Below are 25,361 nucleotides of genomic sequence, written 5' to 3' on the forward strand. Positions count from 1 at the left end.
GGGGCTTCCAAGTAGAACTGTACCTACTTTTAGGACTTAGCTCATTCAGAGAGGCTCTATTTTACGTGGAAAAAGAGCTCTGTAAGGGGCCTTTTTTTGAGTCAGGGAAGAAGGAAAAACCAAAGCCAATGTGTCTGGTGGGATGGTCCTGCTGATGCTATTTCTAGTCCGGTACAGTAGACTGGGGCTAAACATCAGCAGGCCTGCTGTAGAGAGGCCGGAATCACCCACGGGCCATGGACTGCCCGTGACTGCTCTTCATCTAGGATATTGGCTTGAGAAACCAGGTCTGCAGTTGGTTAAGAGCTGGTATGGAGTTCGGAAGTGCTGATGGTTCTCTCCGGGGTGGGGCTAGAACACTGTCTTTTAACATAGTCTGGAGCAGAACTTCTCAAACCTGAATGAGCATAGGAATCACTTGGGGATCTGGATGAAATGCAGACTCTGATTGAGTCGGCCTTGGGTGGAGCTTGGGATTCAGCATTGCTACCAGACTCCCAGGTGATTCTAGTGCTACCGTGCTGGGAACCACGTTTTAAGTGGCAGGGGGCTAAACTCTATTCTGAGCAAAGAGGCTTCGAATTTCAGTTCGAAAAAAGCTGCCTGTGTGTCACACAAAACACTTAACCAGTTAACGCTTCAGTTTCCTTATTTATGTAATAAAAATAATGCAGTTACTCCTTGCTTTTGGGGGATGTTCTATGTGGTAGGACTTTGTGACACGCAATGCACTTGTACTTGGTAAAGGGAGGTACTTTATCTGCTCCTCCATTTCTAGGAATACTGGTGCTTCCCTGTTATGACTTAGGCATTGCCATCAGATGGATCCCTTTTCTTCCATCAACCACTTAGATAATCCCAGGCAAGGTATCTTAGTTTTCTAAAACCTTACTTACCTCGTCTATAAAATAAACATTTATATGTTCATTGAATCCGTGTTTATTGGTGCCTGTTATGCACCAGACATTGTGCTGGCCACTGAAGATATGATAGTAAATAAGGTCTTACTCTTACCAAGCTTACATTCCAGTGGGGGTGACAGGAAACAAATTCATAAAACCAAAAAAAAAAAAAAAATTACAGAGCATGCCATCTTTGAAAGATAGGTGCTTTGATTAAAAACGGAAAATAATAAAGGTGTAAAATAAGGTTGCTCTGGGGTGGCAAAAATTATTTTTAGATACAAAAAAGAGCCACTCAGAAAAGCAAAAGGAAAAATACAAGCAGGGAGAATTTCCTTTGGTAGGAAAGAACTGGGTTGTGCTTGGGATTCTAAGTCCAATGTGGACAAAGTACATTGAAGAAGGTGAATGGGGTAGGATGAGGTCAGAGAGAGTGGGCCAGATCATGCAGGGCCTTGTGAGTAAGAATTGAGAAAGTGTGGATTTTTTTTTCCAAGCAAGAGGAGGCAACTGAAATGTTCTAAGCAAGAAAATGACATGATGTAATGTATTTATTTATTTTATAAAATATCTCGCCGACCGGTGTCTGCCAACTGGATAGAAAGGAATCCAGAGGAGAGAAGTGGGGTGTCCAGTAAGGAAGTGAGGGGTGGAAACTTGGGCTAGCGCTCATAACAGTGGAGATGCAAGAGGTATGGGGACAGATTCCACTGATATTTGGGAGCAGAATCTGAGAGGACTTGCTGATGGATTGAATAAGATCAGATGGGGGCTTGGAGAAAAGGTAATATTGAGAGACAGAGTAGAATCAAGGATGTGTTTTAAGTTTCAAATTTGAGCAACAGGATAGATGATGATAGGGGGTGTCATTGAGGGAAAGAATGAGGGAAGATAAAGGAATGAAGAACTCACATAACAATCGTCCTTATCACACCGGGTGGGTTTGAGGATCGAATGATATAGATATATATTCTTCTGCACAATCCCTAACACTTCAGTGCGCAATATTTTATTGGTTTTCTGTTATTGTTATTATTCATGAGGGACTACCCACTGGAGACACCGGATGCCCTTGATGGGTAAAGACATGATAATTCTCTTGGACTCAACAAGCATCCTTTCAAAAGTAAATATTACTTTTGAAAACCCTGCAGTGGTGATAGAAGGATGGGGTAGGGTAGATTCATGTGTGCCTCCAGCAACATCAGTCAAACTTTCAGCCAAGTTTTGATTACAAGATCTTTACTTCTGGCAGTGGAGTAAGAAGCAGAAAGAGCACAGCTGGATTTTCAGCACTAGGTGGATACCACAAGTTCTGGAAATTGGAAAAAGCATCTTCTAACTTGGAAATTGTGGTGATTTGTCTGGAGTACTTAGAAGGAAAATAAATACAAACCTGCCCCCTACCCCCAACTCCTCATGATACCATTTCCAGAGTAAGTTGTCTGGCTGTAGCTGTTTCTGTTTTGTCTTTGCTAAGCGTCCAGCCTTTTTCACCAGGGTTGTTAGGTAGGTGATTTTGCTCTCTGATTTCTACAGGCAAGGTTAATTTTTGCTATTGGAAATTAATGTCGATTTTAGTAGTTTGCCAACCTGGCTACATAGGAAGACTGCTGGCCCATTAAAAAAAATACAGAGTGCTAGGCCAGTCCCAGGGTACTTGATTTAGTAAGCCTGTCAATCTAGGTCTTTAAAATGTCTCCATGATTGGCCTACAAATGTCATTTGGAAACCACTGGTCTGAGGATCGGCATTATATTATGATTTGAAAACTCCAGAGTCAATTCTCTTTTGCCAGTGAATTGCTTGCAATGTGGCATTGGGCAAGTCTCCTCATGGTTCCTAATGTGATAGTTTAGCCTCTTTTACTCACTGGAATGAAAAAAATATAGCAGATAGTCAGTGAGTAGAATGTTTCATCTGAAGGACATTTGGACTGGACTATCAAAGAAGTCTTGGAAACCCTGTCCTGGTGAGGGTCTGCCTGTGTGCATTGATCTAGTATCTAATGCCATCATTCTTTGAAACACAAACCTGTTCACTACATGATTTCAAAGTACCTCTTGACTCTTGATTCATAACACTTTATGTGAACGAGTTGAACCACTGTGAATAACCAATTTTTTTCATTAATGATTTTAAAAGGCTCAGAGGTCATTTCTCAACACTAAACTTAGCAGAGGGATCTGTGGCACCCCTGGAGATCAAAGTCTCGTCATTGCTATAGGCTGTAGTCCCCTTCAAGGGCCCTACGTGGAAACAGATTTCTTGGAACTGGAAGGAATCGGGACACTGAATCTTTGCCACAATCACAGTTCCTTATGGCCAGAACCAGCCCATGGCACTCAAGTGCCAGGCTCCTTACTATGGGATCTCAAGGTTAGTGCCACAAACAGGGATTGACAGCATTGACATGGAGCTAGTGAGACAGCGCTTGCTATTGGGCCTTGAGGAATTGACCAATCAAATGTGTTGTGAGAAGTCTGAGTGTAGAACCTGAAGTATGTCATCTGATAGAGTGCCAGGCAGAAGCTGTGAGAGGTGTGTGGAAAAATGACCATAATAGGCCATCCCCATACAAGGGAGAAGAAACAGGGAAGGAGAATCCATGAGGTTAAGGGGGCATAGGGACCCCGTGTATAAATGAAATGCCATTTCCTAGGAAATCAGGTATCTTTCCCAACTTCCTTTCACTCCTGCCTGTAGTACCTCTGATGGAGTCCAGGGATACCAGTGAGAACTACCTTCCAGCATTCTCCCTCTCTAAATTTTAGTGATATTACTGGTAGTTTGGAGTGCAGGGCCTGTCACATTGTTCAAGTACCACCGACAGTGCCCAAGGCACTCTTCCCCATGCAAGTTTGATCTATCTACCTTCATCCCTGAGGTTATTAAACTGGCAAGGAAGTATATGAAATTGGCATTCTTGAATGGCTCTCTACTCTGGGCAGGAAAAGGGAGGACTATTTCCATGTTGAAGAGTTCCAACCAATTCAGAGAAAAATACCACATGAAGTCAAAATATTATCATCTTGGCCAAGCAAGGGTTTTCCTTTATAGCCATGCTGACATGCAAGGTTTTACAGCCTTGCCTCTCCCCTGGTGTTGGTGGTATTGCCTGCTCTCTCCAGCTGGAGGATGTCAGTTCAGCAGAGGTAGAGGAAGGATCTCATCTGCGGGAGGTGGTAGAAAGAAGAGAGTCCCTGGGAGGATATAAACTCTGTAGTGTGAAAGAAGAGTAGACTCTCCAGTCTATAAGAGGGACAAAAAGGAGTTTAGTTATAATCAAAACAACTACAAACCTTTCATTGAAATTACATTTGGGAAAACATTTTTAAGTGGCATCGTTTTTTAAGGGAAAGAAGCCATATACGAACTAGTACATGGTGTATGATTTCATTTATATAAAGTTGCAGAACAGGCAAGACTAATCTGTGCTGATGAAAAAGTCAGAATAGTGTGGGTTGCAGGGGTGTGGGAAGGTTTAACTGTAAGTAACACCAGGGGATTTCTGAGGAGCTGGAAATACTCTTTCTCTTGATCTGAGTGATTATTCAGATATATTCACATGTAGAAATTCCTTGAGCTGTATACTAAAATTTGTGTAATATTTGATCTGTAATTTATTACTCCATACAGAAAATTAAAATGAATCTTCTTTTTTTGCCATACTCATAGATGTGGTATCAGGATAAAGGGCATCTGGGATATTCACTAAGATAGAGATGCTGTTAATATTCAAAGTGGGCTATAGAGCATAAAAGAAGCATTTAAACCTGACACAGTGGAAGGACCAGCCACAGGCTTTGGCAGAAGCTCACCTAGGTCCAGGTCCTAACATTCCTTTTACTGTAGATCTTTGAGCTCGCTTTAAATCTCTCTCAGGCCCAGTTTCCTTCTCTGAAATGTGGATAATAGTATATTTACCTTAACTGCCATTTGGAAGATTCAATGAAATAATATATATATATATATATATATATATATATATATATATATATATACACACACACACACACATATATATATGTATATGTGTGTGTCTTGCCAAATACCTGAAATATAACTCATAAATAGTATTTATTATTAGCAGATAGTAGATATATGTTCACATAAACCATGATGCTTCAGAATTCCAGTCATAAAATCAGATTTTTACTCTAATATTCCTGGGAATAAAAGTATGAATCTTAGTAACTATTTAACATCATAATAAACAGTGAAAAGCCAAAAGCTTTTCTCTAAGATTAGGAACAAGGCAAGGATTCCCACTCTTGCCACTTTTATCAACGTAGTTTTGGAACTCCTAGCCATAGCAATTAGGCAAGAAAAGAAATAAAAGACATCCAAATGAGAAATAAACTAAAACTGTAACTGTCTGTAGATGGTATGATACTATATAGAGAAAACCCTAAAGACTCCATACACACACACACACAAAATTTCGGAACTAATAAATGAACTCAGTGAAGTTGCGTTTCTTAGTTCAGTGAAGAGCTAATAAATGAATTCAGTAAAATTGTTTCTAGGCACTAATAACAAATTACCACAGAAATTAAGAAAACAACCCCATCTACCAATGCATTGAAAAAAAATACCTAGGAATAAATATAGCCAAGGAGGTAAAAAGACGTGTGTACTAAGAACTCAAAGACATTGATGAAAGAAATTGAAGAAGACAAAAGTAAATGGAAAGATATTCCATACTTTTGGATTAGAAGAATTAATATTGTTAAAATATCCATAGTATTCAAAGCAATCTACAAATTCACTGCAATCTCTATTAAAATGCCAATAGTGTTTTTCACAGAACTAGAACAAGTAGTCCTAAAATTTGTATGGGGCCACAGAAGACCCTGAATAGTCAAAGCAATCTTGAGAAAGAACAAAGCTGGAGGTATCACGCTCCCTGATTTCAAACTATACTGCAAAACTGTGGTAATCAAAACAATATAGTGTTGTTATAAAAACAGACATATCAATCAATGGAACAGAATAGAGAGCCCAACGATAAACCCACGCAAATATGGTCAATTAATTTACAACAAAGGAGCCAAGAATATTCTGTGGGAAAAGGGAAGTCTCTTTAATTAATGCTGTTGGGAAAAACTGGTCAGCCACATGCAAAACAATGAAACTAGACCACTGTCTCACACTCTACACAAAAATTGCCCAAATGGATCAAGGACTTAAATGTGAGACTTGAAACCATAAAACTCCTAGAAGAAAACATAGGAGATAAGCTCCTCAGCATTGGTCTCGGCATTGAATTTTTGGATTTGAGTCCAAAATCAAAGGCAACAACAACAAAAATAAACAAGTGGGACTACATCAAACTAAAAAGCTTCTTCATAGCAGAGGAAACCAACAATCTAAAGAAAAGGCAACCTACTGAATGGGAGAAAATGTTTGCAAATCATATAATCAATAAGGGTTTAATACCCCAAATTTGTAAAGAACTCAAACAACTCAATAGCAAAAAACCCCACGACCAACCCCATTAAAAATCAACATGTTTCCAAAGAAGATATACAGATGGCCAACAGGCACATGAAAAGATGTTCAAAATCATTAATCAGGGAAATACAAGTCAAAACCACAGGAAGATATCCTTTCAAATTTGTTAGAATGGCTATTATCAAAAAGACAAGAAATAGCAAGTGTTGAAGAGGATGTGGAGAAAAGAGAACCCTTGTACATTGTTGGTGTGAATGTAAATTAGCATAGCCACTATGGAAAATAGTATGGAGGAACCTCAGAAAATCAATAAAACTACAAAGTGATCCAGCTATTTCATGTCTGGGTACTTATCAAAAAAAAAAAAAAAACGCACAAATTTGAAACAATACATGCCTCCCTATGTTCATTGCAGCATTATTTACAATAGCCAAGATATGGACACAATCAAGTGTCAATCAATGGATGAATAGATAAAGAAAATGTAGTGTATATACACAATGGGATACTACTCAGTCATTAAAAAGAAGGAAATCTTGGGTGATTCAGTCAGTTAAGCATCCAACTCCTGATTTTGGCTCAGGTCATGATCTCATTGTTCATGGGATCAAGCCCTGAGTTGGGCTCTGCACTGACAGTGTGGAGCCTGTTTGGGATTCTCTCTCTCCCTCTCTCTCTGCCTCTTCTCCATGCATGTTCCCCCCGCCCTCAAAAATAAGTAAATAAACTTTTTTAAAAAAAAAAAAAGAAGGAAATCTTGCCATTTGTGACAACATGGATAGATCTTGAGGGTATTATGCTAAATGAAATAAGTTAGAGAAAGACAAATACCATATATTTCTCTTATTTGTGGAATCAAAAAACCCAAAACAAATGAACAGATAAAACAAAACTCATGGATACAGAGAACAGATGGATGGTTATCAGAGGGAAAGGGAGTTGGGAGTAAATGAAATGTATGAATGATGTCAATTGCATGGTAATAGATTGTAACTAGACTTACTATGGTGATCATTTTGTAATGTATACAAATATACAAATATCAAATTATCATGCTGCATATCTGAAACTAACAAATTATATAACAATTCTACCTCAAAAACAAACAGGGGCACCTGGGTGACTCAGTTGGTTAAGCATCCAATTCCTGATACCCGCTCAGGTCATGATCTCACAGTTCGTTGGTTCAAGCCGCACATTGGGCTCTGTGCTGAAAGCACGGAGCCTGCTTGGGATTCTCTCTCTCTCTTGCTCTCTGCCCTTCCCCCACTTGCTGTCTTTCTCTCCCTTTCTCTCAAAATAAATAAACATTAAAAAAACAGACTAAGGAATACTCCTTCACTTGTTTCTAGGAGGATATTGTTTAAATGTTTAAACTATTAAAATTCATTTAAATTATTTGAAATCAAATGCATTCTGTGCTGTAGGGCTAATTACTTAATATTTCTGAGTCTGTTTCTTTATGAAATAGGAATAATAATACTATTTCACGACGAGTATTCTGATCATTCAGTGTTACTGTGTGTAATGTGCTCTGCGGTATGCCTAATACACTGTGAATTGGGGTTAAATTACTCAACTTGGAAAATACTTAACTAATGCCTAATGTAGCTAGATACTATTTAGGAATTATTCTTAGGAATTAAAAACAAGGACAAGATACAATCCTTGCCCTCAGGAAGTTTCCAATTTACTGGAAAAGAGAGACATGTGCACATTTATAAAACAATGTGATAAATATTTTAGTAGTGTAATATTAGAATACCTGGGAAGCCCACAGGAGGCATTGTATAATAGTACGACAGTAATTAAAAGTTGTTGGTGTATTTGAATTGAAAAAGAGGGTCATGACACTGTAAAATAATCATTTAGGGTTACCATATGGTTGAGTCAATGACCAATGGATTATTTCTATCTTAGAATCACAAGCATGTAGCCAGAATCATTCTTTTTTTTTTAATTTTTTTTAATGTTTATTCATTTTTGAGAGACACAGAGCACAAGCAGGGGTGGGGCAGAGAGAGAGAGAGAGAGACACAGAATCTGAAGCAGGCTCCAGGCTCTGAGCTGTCAGCACAGAGCCCGACTCAGGACTTGAACTCACGAACCATGAGATCATGACCTGAGCCAAAGTCAGACGCTCAACTGACTGAGCCATCCAGAATCATTCTGAATCAGAAGTGGATGCATTAAAACAGCAACATGGAAAACACCCTCAAATTGGCAGTGAGTCAGAAGGGGAATGGAATGGAATTCACCGTGTCAAGACCCAGTTCTGTTGACTGCTGTCTACCCCAAAACAGTCTCTCTGGTTGGAGGCCATGTTCGTACGCGAGAAGGAAGAGCAGTTGTTTCAGGCCCAGTGCTGAGTCGTGCCCCCTCTGAGAATCTGACAAAAGCTGTGAATTCTTTCCAAGGAAGTCATGGACTCGCAAACAAACAAAATGGCCATGGTAATCTCTAGTGAGATTCTTGCCCTTCAGAAGTTCAGGATAAGAGTTTTAAAAGAAACTCTGTTTTAAAAGAAAATCTGTATGCTGCATCTTCTCCCCTCTCCAGAGAACTAAGAAACAGTGGTAGCGTTATCAGTTGTGTTACCGTATTAACACTGATGATCCCAAGTCACTTCTGGGTAGTCCACTGAGTTTGGCATAACTTTTTCTTCCCATCATCCTACCTGGCATCTCCCAGTGCACTTAGGAGTAAGACTTCTCAAGATGAAAGGCTTACATAAAACCCAAGTGTAAACAGGTTAGACCCTGAACTGGTATTTATCAAGCTCTCTTGAGAGTAATAGATCATATATTGCAAGCATACCTAGTTGTATGGTGTTTCGCTTTATTGTGCTCTGAAGACATTGCAGTTTTTTACAAATAGAAGCCTCGTGGCAACACTGAGCAGGTCTATAGGCATCATTTTTCTGACAGCATTTACTCACCTCTTGTCTCTGTGTCATATCTTGGTAATTCTCACACTATCTTAGACTTTTTTCATTAGTATTGTATTTGTTATGGTGATCTGTAATCAGCAATCTTTGATGTTATTATTATAATCATTTTGGGGACCATGAACCACACCTATATAAGGCAGCAAACTTAACTGATAAATATCATGGGTGTTCTGACTACTTCACTATCTGGCCATTCCCCTGTCCCTCTCCCTCTCCTTGAGCCTCTGAATACAGAGACACAACAAAACTAGAATTAGGCCAGTTAATAACCCCACGACGTTCTCTAAGTGTTTGGGTAAAAGGAAGAATCACATGTATCTCACTTTATTTTTATTTTTTTATTTAAAAAAAATTTTAATGTTTGTTTTTGTAAGAGAGAGAGAGAGAGAGCACAAGTGGGAGAGGGGCAGAGAGAGAGACACACACACAGAATCCAAAGCAGGCTCCAGGCTCTGAGCTGTCAACAGAGAGCCCAATGCGGGGCTTGAACTCAGGAACTGTGAGATCACGGCCCTGAGCCAAAGTGAGATGCTTAGCTGACTGAGCCCCCCAGGCACCCCACACATAGCTCACTTTAAATCAAAACTTGGATAGGATTAAGTTTCGTTGTTTTTTCATACATAATGCTGGTGCACACTTCATAGACCACAGTAGAGTGTAAACATAGGTTTAAATGCACTGAAGACCAAAAATTCATTTGACTCACTTTATTGCAATATCTGCTTTCTTGTGATAGTCTGGAGCCAAACCTGCAGTGTCTCCAAGGTATGTCTATACTATACAGGAGCTACTGTTATCACTGATACTAAGTGTATACTACTATTTTTCCTTCCATGACTTGGAAATTAGACTGGAGAGGTAGGACCCATAGCTAACAAGAACGAACTGCTCCCGCCTATTTGCTACTCCTTAGACTTATGGAGAATTCAGTCTTCTCCCATGACCTCTTTACGGAAGTCTAACGGGCTATTTTGTTTCATGTCTCATCAGCAATTTCCTGAAGATACAGTGCCTGGAGGGTGGCATCTGGGAGCAAGGCAGCTGCGTTCCAGTGGTGTGTGAGCCCCCTTCCCCTGTCTTTGAAGGCATGTATGAATGTACCAATGGCTTTGAACTCAACAGCCGGTGTGTGCTCAGCTGTAACCAGGAAGACGGAAGGGTAAGATGACTTGAACTTGGTTTTGGAGCAGGCCATGCTCTAATCCTGATGACCCGTCCAAGAATGCTCACCAGAGATGATCTAAATGAATCCCAACAGGCAGGGCCTTCCTAAGTTGGGGTTCTACCCAGCGGTGTTGCTATTATTTGATGGAGAATTCAGAAGAGACCATGTTTTTGGAATAGTTTCTCCTGAGTTTAGAACTTCCTCTTGGATAAAAGGAAAAACCGGATGGGTTGGGTCCCTGGGTAAATTCCAGAAATGCTGGGATTTTGATTTGGCAGTCAGTGTGATTTCCTCCCATGTATGGCCACTGACCTAACCTGGCTATGAAAGCTGGTATCATGTTTTTCAACAGAATGGAGTCCTGAACAGAAACACAAATTCCTCGGCAAAGGCGAGGCAAAAAACACCGTTTGACTACCATTCTCCCTAGGATTTTGGCGCAAGAGGTCTCAAATGAAAACCACAGTCTTATCCTGGTTACATGATTAAAATCAATGTCAGGTTTGAATCTTTTCAAGTACCACACACATACATGAGGCAGGAAGTTAGGCAGACTTCCTAGGCAGAGATCAATGACCTTGACTGCTCTCCTGGCCCATGTCTATCTCAGTGTCCAGCACTCCAAGGTAAGCACTGCTGGACAGATGTGGAAAGAATATGCCATGAAATGAGGCCCCAGAGAAATCAAACACATCCATTTGCACAGATTGTTTAAGGCCTCAAGGAGTTGGCCCTGGATGAAGAGAGAGTTATCTACAATTCTAAAACCTTGCTTCCTTGGGTTTTGCAATTTGCTGCTATTTTCCCTGTGATCTGCCTATAGTATGCTTTGTGATCATTGGGGCTGTAGAGCCAAGAGTTACACAAACCAGCACACCTATGGAGAGAGGGAATAAAACTTTGGTGAGATCAAAAGCAACCGTGATGTGCCCATTCAAGCAGAAAGGCAAAAACACCTTCATAAAGATTATGAATTGGCTTCACTGGATCACACTCCTCTTGAAAAAAATCTGACATTTGCTACAAGCAGCATTGGTGTGATAGTATGGATGAATCGATGCAAAACAACGCCATCTGTGGAAAAAAGTCCAAAAATAGCTACGAATATGTGGGCTACAGTTAACAACTGTCTGATTCCTTCTATCCAAAGGAAAGCACATTGTTAATAAATTTCATTAATGACAAGATTGTTCATGATTTCTTCACGTCAACACGCCAAAAAAAAATTGTCTTAACTTTTCTCATTTTTTATTTTTATTTTGTGGTCAGTAACAACATGGTTTATTACTTCAATCGTGTCTTTTAGTCCAGGTCCTAAAACTTGGAGAACACTACCATTTAATCAGACCTCTTTTTCCCCTTTGTTCTAAATGAAATTAACAAAATAAGAATGGAAATGTTTACTTCTGATATTCTAGGTTCCTATCCTCTGCACTAAGGAGGGACTGTGGACTGAGGAGTTCAAGCTGTGTGAGAACCTACAAGGGGAGTGCCCACCACCCCCATCGGAGCTGAATTTTGTGGAGTACAAGTGTGAACAGGGATACGGGATTGGTAAGTTTGGGACGAGATGCTGAATTCTGCTCCCAAGGCATCCTTTTATGAGGCCTCACTGGATTTGGAGTCAGATCCACTGTCCTCCCTGAGGAGTGGTTGGAGGTGCAAGTTGACTCTTCGCTGCTTCAGTAAAAATGAAATTTATGGCAAACGCATCCATTTTACTCTCGCACATGTGTATGCCGTTGGTATTGGTGCTGCTGCTGAGCCGTTTGCAGAGTGTCTGGTCATGTCACCCACTTAGCTGCAGGCAGAGAGTGGATTGATTTGTGGCAGGAGTTGAGTTGTAGTCCAAGAGGACAGGCGGGAATGTGTAGCCACATACCACACATGTCCTGAGTCCCTTCTCTGTCATTTCTGCCCTTGCATCTGGAGCGGGGCATTCCCTCCTGAAAGGGCCGCTTGGAGATTGCAGGCTTGCATTGCCCTTCGGCCATTCTTTCTCTACAGGGGAACAGGCTCCGGAGCCTCTGGGCAACTTCTGAATCAAGTAATTGCAACTCTGTGGTCGGAGCTGATCTATAGAGAAGTTGATTCAACTTTGCCCTGGCTGGCCATAAGGATCATAGAAAAGAAATGCTGTTTGTGGCAAACCTTGTAAGGTTAACCCTGAGTTCTGAACTGCATAAGTAAGGAGTAATTTTATGTCATTCTGTGTCACGCCAATGGGTATAATTTGAGTGAATGAGAAAGTTCATTAGTTTCTGAGACGGTTCTTTATCATCTTCAAGCTGCTCTTTGCACCGAGATATCTCATGGCCAGGCACAGAGTAGTAGGGTGCTCAGACTGGGCCTCTTGAATGGTATTTCATGAGCAAATTCTCATCTCCCCACTCTCTACTTTCTGCATTAAAATGTCAGGTGCTCACATATATAGAGCTCTTAAGAGTCATGTAGCATTTTGAGTTATTTCATAGGTTTTTAAAAAACATAGAAATAGAGATCGCAAGAGCTGCAAAGAAACTTGGAGATGAGCATATCTATAGATGAGGAAACGGAACCCTGGGAGCAAGCCGTCTTTGAATAGAATTTTCTAAGACACTTGGACCCACATACAAGGGAGTAGAGCAAGATTTTCCTTCAGAAGGCTAACACATGACCAAAATCTCTGCTTCTAATTTCCTGTTGCTTTCTCTTTTAAACACATAGGTTTCTTGGCTGCCAGCATAATGTTCAGTGGGGCAACAGACATAAATCTGCCTTCATCATTTCTGGGCCATTTTCCCCCCAGCTAGTACACTTCTTAGGTGATGGCTGCTGTAATTATCAGCCTTCCAGAGATCATATAAGCAGGAATGATATTAAATGTGCTAAAAGGCATCGGCCAATCAGGATAGTCTTCGGCTGGCCAGAGTCCTAGAGTGGGGTCTTGGGAGTCTGCAGGACCAAGAGTCAAACTTTTAATTGCTGGATCATGCAGGGGTTCAGAGATTGCAGAGGAGGGGCTGTTCTGGACCAGAAAGAGGAGTGGACATTGGGTCAAGGGGAGTTAACGTGGAGCAGTGACCTCTGTCACAATTAGTGTAGAAGGGTCTCTACAGGTACATGGTAGATGAATGTCAGCCCTGCCTATAGCCGTGATTATGTGGTGACCCATAACATACAAATTAATTGCCCTTAAAAAATCAAAGCTGTCCGTTCCAGGATGAAAAAGACTGAGATCTAGGAAGTTCAAGTCTCTGCTGTAAATTTCTGTTCCTTCAGGTGCTGTGTGTTCCCCATCATGTGTGATTCCCCCTAGTGACCCCGTAGTTCTGCCTGAGAACGTCACTGCTGACACGCTGGAGCACTGGATGGAACCTGTCAAAGTCCAGGTGAGGAAAGGGACATTTTTATGTGCCAGGGACGTAAGATGGCTGAGAAATCCACAACTGACAGCATATTCCCTGGAGTAATTTCCGAAGCTTTCAAAGTATCTTTAAAGCAAACAACCACACGGCTCATTCCTAGAGAGATTAAATTAAAACTCAGGAGGAGAAAAGAGGACACTTGGGAAAAAAGATGGCCCCTATCCAAAGGACAGTTTAAAAGATAATCTAGAAGGAGGACTTGGAGACATAAGAGAACGGTAATTCAGGAAGGGAAATTGAAAGAGAAAATCACTGCTAATGAAAAGTAGGACAGGAAGACTTTGAGGAAGCCAAAGAAATGAATAAAGATGAAAGAAGGGTGGAGAGGGAAGGATGGCTTGGAAGAGATGGTGATGAAACTGGAAACGGGGAAAGAATGACCACAGGGAGTCCGAGAGAGCTGCCTTCCCTGTCTCTGTCCCCACCCTTTCTGAACCCCGAGATCCTCTCCCAGGGCCATCTGGAGTCCAGTCAGTCGTGGGTAGGACCCAGTACATCGACGGCCTCTTCTCTGGGCTCTCCGTTTGTTTGCATTCTCAGTTGAAACCCCAAGAATGCCCATCCCTGCCTTTTCTCTCCTCTGGGCCTAGAAGAAGGGCTGCTGTCCGCTCCCCCCCATCCCGCCCATCTCCTCAGTGCCATTTCCAAGCCATTACCCTGCCTCCTCCCTGGAGTCACCCACATTTGAATCTAATGCCAAAGGAGCAAATCACTCACCACCCTCATCTTCTGTCATCCTCTGACCCTCCAGTCACCTCCTCTTCTCATTTCTTAAACATTTTAGCTCCTAGGTCATAGTCATGTGAGCTGATATTCCTGCATAACTCATTGGTTTCGGTGTCCACACACTTGATCCTCCCAAAACCTGGGTTCTCGGTTCCATGGCCTCCTCTCCTCCAGTGATCACCTGTACCTTTCTGACTTTCTCCCCTACACGCTTCCCTTGGCTCACTCTGATCTTGCCAGAGTGGCTTCCTGGCTGATTCTTAAACATGCCAGGTACACTCCCACCTCAGGACCTTTGCTCTGCAGTTCCCTCTGCCTAGACTGTTCTTCTCCCAGGTATCTTCACGTCTTGCTCCTTGGCTTTCTTTAGAATTTTACTCAAATTCCAGGCCCTCTTTGACTGTTCTAGCTAAAATTTTAACTCACCTAACACTTTCTGTCCCCCTTTCCCTTTTTTATTTTTTCTCCTTATGACTTACCATTACCAGGCATATTATATATTTTACTTATGTATCTTATTTAGTATCCCTTTCTGCTGCTATAATAAAAAGCCCAAGGAGGGATTATTGTCTGTTCCATTCACTACTATATTCCCATATCCTAGAACAGTGTCTAATATGTAGTAAGTTCTCAGTAAATATCTGAGAGGTGAATAAATGAGAAAGAGTAAGAAAAGGCAATACAAAATCAGGATGGAGAAGATCCTGTGGTAAGTTAGGTATCTCTCCTTAGAATGGGAAGGGTGGGGATGACAGGGAGTCTGGGAGCTTGGTTGCCTTATTAGACTAACAAATGAAATCCTTGGAAGGCTGCTCTCCTAGAGTGACCAAGAGATGGATTCTAGAGATGTACCACATTTCATCTGGAAAGCGTCCTCAGATTGCTTCTTTTTTCCTCACCAGCTAGTGGTGCTATCTTATCAGCAGGGATTTGTGTCAAAGCAAGAGGATCAGGAAAAATTACTCTTATGTGTGACTCAGGAGAGGGGAACGGGAATGGCGTGCTCCTACGAATTCAATCAGTTATTCATTGGACAATCCTTGATCGGAACTTAACTGTGGACCCTGGAATGGGGCTGAGTGCAGGGAATATGGAGATGAAAAAATGATAGTCCTTCTATTTACAAGACTTAAAGACTTAAAATCTGGCCATGAAAACAGACATTTATAATAATGCAACATGGGAAGTGGTTTGTTTGTGGTAGAAGGTGCTGTGGGAACACCCTGGAGGAAGCAACTAATTCTTCTGTTTAGGAGCTTCAGGAAGGATCAAAGGATGAGGAGGCTTTTCCTCTGGGTCATAACGTATGATCAAGAGAGGAATGTTCTAGAGGCTTGGGAATGTAAGAAGTTCTCTGTGGCTGAAACCAGGGTATGTGCGGGAGTGAGGGAGAGGGAAGATGGATACTGGAAGGCTGAGATAGGGGAGAGACGGCCGGGCAAGATCCTGCAGGGCAGGCCACTGAGCAGGGTGGAGCTCACCAGGAGCCTGAGGGCAGCTTGAAGACTGGACTGGGGTGGGAAGGAGAAAGCCAGAAAACACCTTGCCTGGTTCTCCCATCCCTGGCCTTCCTAAACTTTCTGTGCCACTCCCCACAGTCTGTTGTGAAGGCCTAGCTAGAATTGCAATGCCTGGAGGAAGAACTCTGGCCTCATGTTTCATGGAGCTCCAGATGGTCTGGACCTTTTCCTTCAGTCCCTTAAACTCAACTTCCTGTGAGGAAAACCTTCTCTTTCTTCATTAGTAGCTCTAAAGGGGGAAAGGCTTAGGACATTTCAGACCCTTCTCTTCCTCTTGAGAAATCACCTGCTTGAGGAACTCTCCTCCACCCACTTCACCATGAAGGCATCCAGTGGGAACTTGGAAGGCCAGAGTGCAGGCCTTCCAGTGAGTGGGGGTCTCCTGCTTCTGCTTTCCAAGTGGGACATTCAAAGAAGAGCAGTTCAGTTGTCTTCATGAAGACAGCAGGGGCGCCAAATACAGCGACTTTCCTGTTTCCAAACTAGAAAATAATATTCTCTGTTTTCTGAAAGCCTCCTTTTTCTTAACTGTCCTTCACAAGATTCGTTATTAGTTATTTTCCCTTTTTCTGTAGCTTTTTGTTTACATTATATTCCTGGTAGCTTTTCCAGTGCTGGGAACCTCGTAGGTGTCTTATAAACATTGGTGGAATGAGCAAAGAAATTCTTGTAGCGCCATTTTCTACTTTGGAAGTGTCTGTTTCCTCATCAAACTCCAAATTTCATCAGATTTCAGCAGCTCTCTGTGACTATGTGACTATATGTCATCACACCCTTGTCATTTTCAAGTTGTCCACCCCAGAGAGGAAATGCAGAATATTTTTTTTTCTCCTTAAGCCAAACATCAAAATCACTGCATATGTCTTGAGTATGGTCTAGTCAGTAAATCCAGATTTTGAAACAGGTTATCCAGGTATGGTTTAAGGATGATAGCATCACAGAAATGTTGTAGACCTTAGAATCCAAATGTGTTAAAAACGGGGCACCTGGGTGGCTCAGTTGGTTAAGTGTCCACTTTCGGCTCAGGTCATGATTTCACAGTTTGTGGGTTCGAGCCCCGCGTCAGGCTCTGTGCTGACAGCTCAGAGCCTGGAGCCTGCTTTGGATTCTGTGTCTCCCTCTCCCTTTGCCCCTCCTCCGCTCACTCTCTCTCTCTCTCTCAAAAAGGAATAAACATTAAAAAAAAATTTTTTTTAATGTATTTAAAAAAAAAAGCCGAGTTTTTACTCATGATCTCTGTTCTTCCTCAGCTGCATAATTTTAGGCAATTTTACTGTTCTGCGCCTCTGTTTCTTGTGTATAAAATGGACATAATACCTATTTCAAAAGGTGAATGTGAGTATCAGATGAGAAACGCGGGTAGAACTTAGCTTTGTGCTTGATGAAGAACAATCTTTCTTGATCAGTTTCCATTCTTACTGGAGACAGATCGCTTTTCCTCACCACTGTCTGCTCTTCCCATCTGTAATGATACTGCCCTGTTCTTTATGATTTGGGGGTATAACTATACCAATCACAATTTTCATACTGTTAGAGGCACTATTATTTTAGTGGTGCTTTTGAGACTTGTGTCCTATTTCTGCGTGAAAACAAAGTGAATTAACTTCTTCTAATAATGAGGAGGAAAAATTGAGGTAACTCACAAAATGAGTTTCATCCTTACCTTGTAAGACTAATTCGTCCCTTAAAAAGATATCTGGAGGTCAGAATTTCAAAAGCTGGACACAAATGGGGTGCCTGGGTGGCTCAGTTGGTTAAGTGTCTGACTCCTGATTTAGGCTCAGGTCAGGATCTCACAGTCATGAGATTGGCTGATCTTGTGTGGAGCCTGCTTAAGATTCTCTCTCTCTCTCTCTCTCTCTCTCTCTCTCTCTCTCTCATTCTCTCTCCTCTGCTTCTCCCCTGCTTATGTGCACGTGCACAAAAAGAAAAAAAAGAAAAAAAATTTTTTTCTCTCAAAAAATTTAGTAAAAAAATGGAACATATAATTGATAACATCTTCTCCTGAACCCCCAAATCAATATTCTTTGTGCCAAAAGAAAACCCAGAGTTAATCCAGCAGTTCACATGAATTATCATAGAATGGCTAAACAAGCTGTCCTTTGGGCATCTCTCAACAATTTCATGGATATAATGGAATAAAGGAGTATTGCTTACAAAAAAAAGCTTACATGGGATGCTGTTTTTCTTCCTTTAAAAAAATTTTTTTTTGTGAATGTTTATTCATTCTTGAGACAGAGAGACAGAGCATGAGTGGGGGAGAGGCAGAGTGAGAGAGGGAGACACAGATTCCGAAGCAGGCTCCAGGCTCTGAGCTGTCAGCACAGAGCCCTACTCGGGGCTCGAACCACAAACCGTGAGATCATGACCTGAGCAGAAGTCGGACATTCAACCGACTGAACCACCCCGGCGCCCCTTAGGATATCAAAACTTTACCATAACAGAAAACAAGAGAAAGGGGTCCATGGAAGCACTGGGAATGGGGACGAAGTTATTGTTCTTATGTTCCCAGGTCCTCAGAAGATTATACACGAGCCACAGATGATTTCATGATGTCTGCTATTTTGTGACACCCAGCAGCTCATGAGGGGTGGGAAAGCTAATTTTGTCCTCATAAATAAGAAGCAAAGCAGTTGTATTAAATGAAACTCTTCATCAAGTAAAATCCCTATAACTCACATCTAATCATCTTGGGGGAGGGTCCATATTGTACTCAATGTAAAGTATTGGTGTCCTTAAAAATTCACGTGGGCAGTTTGTAAGAGGAACAGAGCTGGGTTCCCCCTTCAGAAAGGCTGGTGACGCCATGGGGCACACCAGGTAATTCCGCTGGAGTGTTTTGAGAGACACTGTTGTTACAAAATAAAGTACTGACAACATAAATATTTTAAGTACAAGCACGCCTGTTTGGAGCCTGGCTCCTTTGTTTAGTAAGTGGTGATCTCCTTATTTCGTGCAAATCCCTATCTCCCATTCTTCAAATACCTTTTTATCTGGCAGGACTACAGAGCAAATGAATTGAATTGTATCATTTTCTCTAGTCTGCTTCCAATGACTTCATTCTTTGTAATAAAAATGATATCTTACGTTTGGATAACACTTTGTTGTTTTCAACGTTGTGTATATATATAAAATATATGTTTTTATATATTTATAATTTCATTTTAATCTTATCACAAACTAATAAACTAGGAAAGCAGGATTTGATTATCCTTGTTTTACCAATAAATTTGATGTTGGATGATCTGTCCAAGCTTGCACAGCTAACAAGCAATGGAGAAAGAAGTGCAATCGACTTGTCTGATTCCAAATCCAGTGTGATTTTCCCCCGAATCACCCTGTTTGCCGTAGTCATTTCTTCCCCGCCTAGTATGTGTTTGCATCAGCAAGTAGAAAAGAAGTCAGTCCTCTCAACTATGAGAACCCCCACACTTCTCTTCCTTCTCCATAACGTCTAACAAAAATCATTTAGAGAGACAGTTCCCTGTAACACTATTATTCCTTGTTGGGAAAGAGATTGTTTTTAAAGAACAATCAAGTATACTTTCTAGATACCCACAAAGTTTATTTGCCCTCCTCTGGGAAGTTCTGCTGGTCTTTATTCCTGCAAATGATACCTGACTCCTAGAATCATATACTATTTGGTAAAGGAAGAATTTCTGAGGACTTAGGTATCCTGGGGTTTTGATGAAAAACAACTCCACGTAGCAACTGGCATATAGAAGAGTGAGATCCTTCTGGGTTCAGGTACTTACCCCTCGGTCGCTTCTGTCTGTGCATCAGCGAGAGTGACGATAATATTATCTGTCTTGCAGAGCTGTTATAAGAGTCAAATATAACACTTTTGAAATGTCTTGCATGGATTTTAGCATATAGTTCTGAATTCAGTAAAAATGAAATTTCACTTCATTTAGTACAAATCTTACCTTTGGAAATTTCCTTCATCTCTGAACAGATATTACCAGCTATCTCTATGAAAAAGAAACGTATCATTCTATGAGTTCTGTACTTTGCTTATTTGTGTGTGTACATGTGTGTGTGTGTGTGTGTGTGTGTGTAGACAGAAATGTATGGATCATTTGTCTTTAAAAAAATTTTTTTTAATGTTTACTTATTTTTGAGAGAGAGAGAGAGAGAGAGCAGGGGAGGGGCAGAGAGAGAGGGAGACACAGAATCTGAAGCAGGCTCCAGGCTCTGAGCTGTCAGCACAGAGCCCCATGCAGGGCTCGAACCCACGAACCGTGAGATCATGACCTGAGCCTAAGTAGGATGCTTAACCAACTAAGCCACCCAGGTGCCCCTTGTCTGTCTTTTTCCTGTCCCTTTTACAAATGGGGCTGGGAAGAGAACTAAGGGCCATTTATTGTTTCCTATTTGAACATTGACTAAAGAAGCAACTTCTAACAGCTTTCGTTGGGAGACTGAAAGTAAGGGTGAAAATTACTGTGACTTCGAAATGTTTCAGGGGCATGCTGGCTGTGGGATACCCTGGTAGGGATGTGAAAGGCTCAGATGGACTTTCTGGGTCTTTTGTTTTTGTAAAGGTATCTTGCTCCTTCACTTACTACACAGAGACCTAGACCTTTCCATGGTAGCAACATCAGCAGAGAAATATCCTGGCAGAAAGAGAAGACACCAACAAAAGGGCTTCTTGGCAGTCAAACAAAGGCCTGCCAGTCAAGGTGACTGAGCAGTGGAATCTGGCAGTTGGGATGCAGGCGACAGCCACATGCCCAATCGGTACCACTGCTCACATCCAGCAACCAGAGCTTTTGCCCCACTGCCTCCCTCATGTCTCAGGCACTGTGTGGACACCCGACTGTCTGGGGAGCCTGAGCTGAGCATGTGGGAGGAGCTTCCCTCAGACTTTTGCTGGGAGCACATCCCTGTTCTTCCTCATCTTCATTTTTTCCTTCCTTTTTCTTTTTTTTTTTCTGTCATTCTACCCCTAAACGGTAAGATTCTCGAGGGTAGGAATGATCTGCTCGGCACATCGCTCTTTTCATCCATTGCTGGATGAAGAGAGTGGCTCCTGGCTCCACAGAGCTCTTTCTCAGGGCAAACCTTTTGATTTTTCCAGAGGCCTCTGTAAGGTTGAATTTTTATGACTGTCTTTAACCGCTGTGTTGAGAGGGTGTTTTATTCTATCTTGAGACTTACCATTTAAAGTAGGAAAATTAACATTTTGACTTACGCTGTAAAGCATTGGTCCTTCAAGAATCCGATTTCATGGGGAGGTGATTTTTTTATACATAATGTGGCAATTGTTTGCATGTAAATGAGCTTTTCTAAATTATACTTGAAAGTGTTCCGTTCTGAAGTACAAAAGCATCCATCATAACATCTCATTTCCTCTGTTGGTTTGCTTCATAAATTCATTTTGTCACAGACCGAACAATGCTTTTCTTTTCTTTCTTTAGTATATCACAATTAGGAATTAGTGAGGTCCAAACTAATGAGATTTTCCTGTGGCTACACATGTGAGGTTTGCAAAGGTTGTCAACACTGCAGGGAATCCCTCCCTCAGCTCCCCAACTCTTCACTAGAATTGCTCGAGTCAAAACAAATCTTGTAATTTCTGACTTTGTTTTCCCAAATTGGCCCCCAAAGGATTAATAATTCCTTAAAAAAAAACAAAACGTTTTAAGAGGGAGAGAGAAGCAGGAAGAGAGAAAGAAGACGGTGCCCTCCAGGAGCCATCGTGTCCGACTAGCTCGTCTCACCCTCCTGTGTGTCTCATGTCCCGATCCTTGCTCTCATCCCCCACAGTGTCCTCTCAATGGGCACAATTGTGTAAGAGTTCCAGTGACCCTTGCCATACACACATTAGCGGGAGAGCAAATCCCTCAGATATGAGTCATGAAAAAGCCTTCTTTTTCATCAGTTTCAAGTATGGAAGTATCTGCTTTCAGTTTGAGTGAGTCTCGAGGCCTCGAGTCCAAGATAGTCTTGGGAGGGGGGGTGCAGAAGAACTTGAAAAGCAAACTGCAGGGTAACGTGCTATTGTCCAGATAAACAAGGCAAAAACAGTGCTGTGCTTCACTTAGGGTTGCATACATTTGTAGTCATAAGGAAATGGTCACAGACCTGGGCAGCCGCAGAACTTTGTTGGGGTGGTGCGATTAGCCCATTCTGTCAAGTAACTATTCCTGATAAAAAAAAACAATTGAGCAATTCTGTGTTAGACCTTAATGTTGGCTAACTATCAGTCTTGTGACCTTTAGTGAGATGTTTAACCAGGCAATAGCCTTCAATTGCCTTATGACCATCCTAATAACCCTTAACTGGTCTTCCTTTCCTTCCTCTTCCTTCCTCCCTTCTCTCTCTCTCTCTCTCTCTCTCTCTCTCTCTCATCTCTCTGTCCCTCTCTCTCTGTGTCTCCCCCCTTCTACTTTCCCTTTGTTCTTCCCATCTTCCTTTTTACTTTTAAAAATTTTTGAAATGGCCTGAGAGAAAATCTTTACACTGGTTTTCCTTGTGACTGCTTTCCTTTTGGAAAGTTCAAAACAAATCTTTGTTCACAATCAATTCACCTGAAAAGTGGCTTGCTAATAGTGTCATAGCAATAATAATCATATAAAATTGTAAAGAAATAATAACTTAAAAGTTCAGAATAGTTATGAAGCACCTGGGTGGCTCAGTCGGGTAAGCGTCTGACTTAGTTTTGGCTCAGGTCATGATCTCACGGTTTGTGAGTTTCAGCCCCGCCTCGGGTTCCACGCTGATAGTACAGACCCTGCTTGGGATTCTTTTTCTCTCTCTCTCTTTATTTCTCTCTCTGTCTCTCCCCTGCTCACTCTCTGTCTCTCTCAAAATAAATAAATAACTGAAAAAAATTCAGAATAGGTGTTACCAATAAGGAGGAAGGAAGGAGAATGAGGTTGGAGGGCTACATGTAGAGGACATTAATTGAATCTTTAGCGACTTAGGTTCTGGAAGCAGGTACAGCAAATTAAGATTTGATAAGGCTGAACAGAGGATATAAGGACATTCTTTCAATTACTTTCTATAGCTTTTCTTTTTTTTTTAATTTTTTTTAACGTTTATTTATTTTTGAGACAGAGAGAGACAGAGCATGAACGGGAGAGGGTCAGAGAGAGAGGGAGACACAGAATCAGAAACAGGCTCCAGGCTCTGAGCAGTCAGCACAGAGCCCGATGTGGGGCTTGAACTCACGGACCGCGAGATCATGACCTGAGCCGAAGTTGGACGCTCAACCGACTGAGCCACCCAGGCGCCCCTAGCTTTTATTTTTTTAAAGTTTATTTATTTATGTGGAAAAAGAGAGAGCACAACCAGGGGAGGGGCAGAGAGAGAGGGAGAGAGAGAATCCCAAGCAGGCTGTGCACGGCCAGCACAGAGCCCAACATGGGGCTTGATCCCACAACTCATGTGATCATGACCTGAGCCGAAACCAAGAGTTAGATGTTCAACTGACTGAGCCACCCAGAGGCCCCAATTTCTATAGTTTTTCAAATGTAATATATACTATCACCATTTGTCAAAAATATTCCAGAAAAAAAGAAAATCATAGGGAGCTGTTAAAAGATAACTTGAGGCATATGAAAAATCTTGAGTTTATGTGAGCAAAAATCTGTTTGAATTAGTCAGTGTGAAACTAGAAATGGTTAGGAGTGCCTCACCAAGAGGAGCTCAGGAGACACTATGGTAGAGAAAAAAGGAAGGAAAGTAAGGAAATCATTGATTGGCTGTAGCTTAAAGCCTCGTTGGCTCTTTGTGATTGGTTGTCCATAGTTTTTAGTTTCATAATCTTGAAGCATGTATAGGCTTAGATCCTGGGTCGCTTACATAGACCACCATGGCATCAGAGACACTTCAGTCTAAAAGCTCCCTTGTTGAATTAAGTTAACTCATCCCACCAGGAGTTAGCCCTTCTCCTTATCTTCTTACTGTGTCATTCCTCTTTCACACCTCACCACCACAAACTTGCCCATAAACTTTAAGGCCTGAAGCGTATTTGAAATTCTCCTCCCGTTTTGATCAATAAGTAGTAGTTCAGTTAATGGCACGTGCATATCTTTTCTTACGGGATGAACAACGTTCATGGGCCAGAAGATAGAGGAGAATTCTGGAGCTCTAACTATTTAGTGGTTGACAGATGCTTGTAAAACATCATCTCTAAGTCACTGAGGTAAGATGTAAGAGTGGGAGACGGTCCCTATTCTCAAAAATTTTGCAATCTAGAATGGTCTTAGACCCAGGTACCAGAAGCTTTTGCAATTTTATGGAGATTAAGGAAGAAGCCAGTTTGAATTCATCTCAAGAGAGAGAGAGAGGGAGAGCAAGAGGGAGAGTGAGATTAAAGAATTATTGAGATGGGTATTCTCAGTTCTACTATCATGTATTTATTCTACAGATAATAGTTGCACGTGTGTGAAATGATTTATACATAGCATTGTTTGTTAGAGCAAAAGACTGTAAATCACCTAAATATCCATCAGTATGGGCCTGGTTAAGTATATGAGATCTTATACATGCAATGAAATACTATGTAATCAATGGAATGCAACATTCCAGAACCCCGAGAAACACTGTGAAGTGGAATAAAGGCAAGCAAGCAAACAACAGACCAAAGTACAAAATAAAAAGACAGCATCTTAGAATTTGTGTGAGGAGATAATTTCATACATATATGTTTGCATATGCGTAGAACGTCTCTGTAATGATACAAAACACAGAAAATCAAACTGAGGAACTTGGGTGATTGGGGATCAGGAGTAGGAGGGAGACTGTGAACCTTTCATACATTTTATATTTTATTCTGTGAATCTATATTACACGATAATAAAATCACATAAGAATACAAAGATAGAAAACATCAGTCAGAGATAATAGGACAAAAGAGCATCGAAGAAAACGCATCAAAAGTAAAGACAGACTCTTTTCCTTTCTTTTAAGTCCCTTTGCAATATATCCTTAGAATTTCTAAAGTGTTATTAACAAACCAACACTCCTGCATTTATTTATTTGCTTGTTTATTTATTTATCTATTTATTTAGAACTTAAGTTTATTTATTTATTTTGAGAGAGAGAGATAGAGCAGGGGGTGGGCAGAGAGAGAGAGAGAGAGAGAGAGAGAGAATCCCAAGCAGGCTCCATGCTGTCAGCACAGAGCCTGATGCGGAACTTGAACTCACAAACCATGAAATCATGACCTGAGTAGAAATAAGAGTCGGACACTTAACTACCCAGGCACCCCCAAACTCCTGCATT

At 41.3% G+C, this 25,361-nt stretch overlaps 1 protein-coding gene across 1 annotated transcript in view; it reads left to right on the forward strand.

Annotated features, from left to right (window-relative positions):
* The window catches only part of PAPPA2 (pappalysin 2), an 86,211-nt gene that overhangs the window by 19,692 nt on the left and 41,158 nt on the right, over positions 1 to 25,361 (forward strand). The window contains exons 6-8 of the mRNA XM_049635036.1: positions 10,300 to 10,468; positions 11,893 to 12,028; positions 13,736 to 13,845. Coding sequence (XP_049490993.1) covers positions 10,300 to 10,468; positions 11,893 to 12,028; positions 13,736 to 13,845 — 415 coding nt within the window. The remainder of the gene's footprint in view (positions 1 to 10,299; positions 10,469 to 11,892; positions 12,029 to 13,735; positions 13,846 to 25,361) is intronic.

This window comes from Panthera uncia, chromosome F1 (genome assembly GCF_023721935.1).
Source record: "Panthera uncia isolate 11264 chromosome F1, Puncia_PCG_1.0, whole genome shotgun sequence".
Classification (NCBI taxonomy): domain Eukaryota; kingdom Metazoa; phylum Chordata; class Mammalia; order Carnivora; family Felidae; genus Panthera; species Panthera uncia.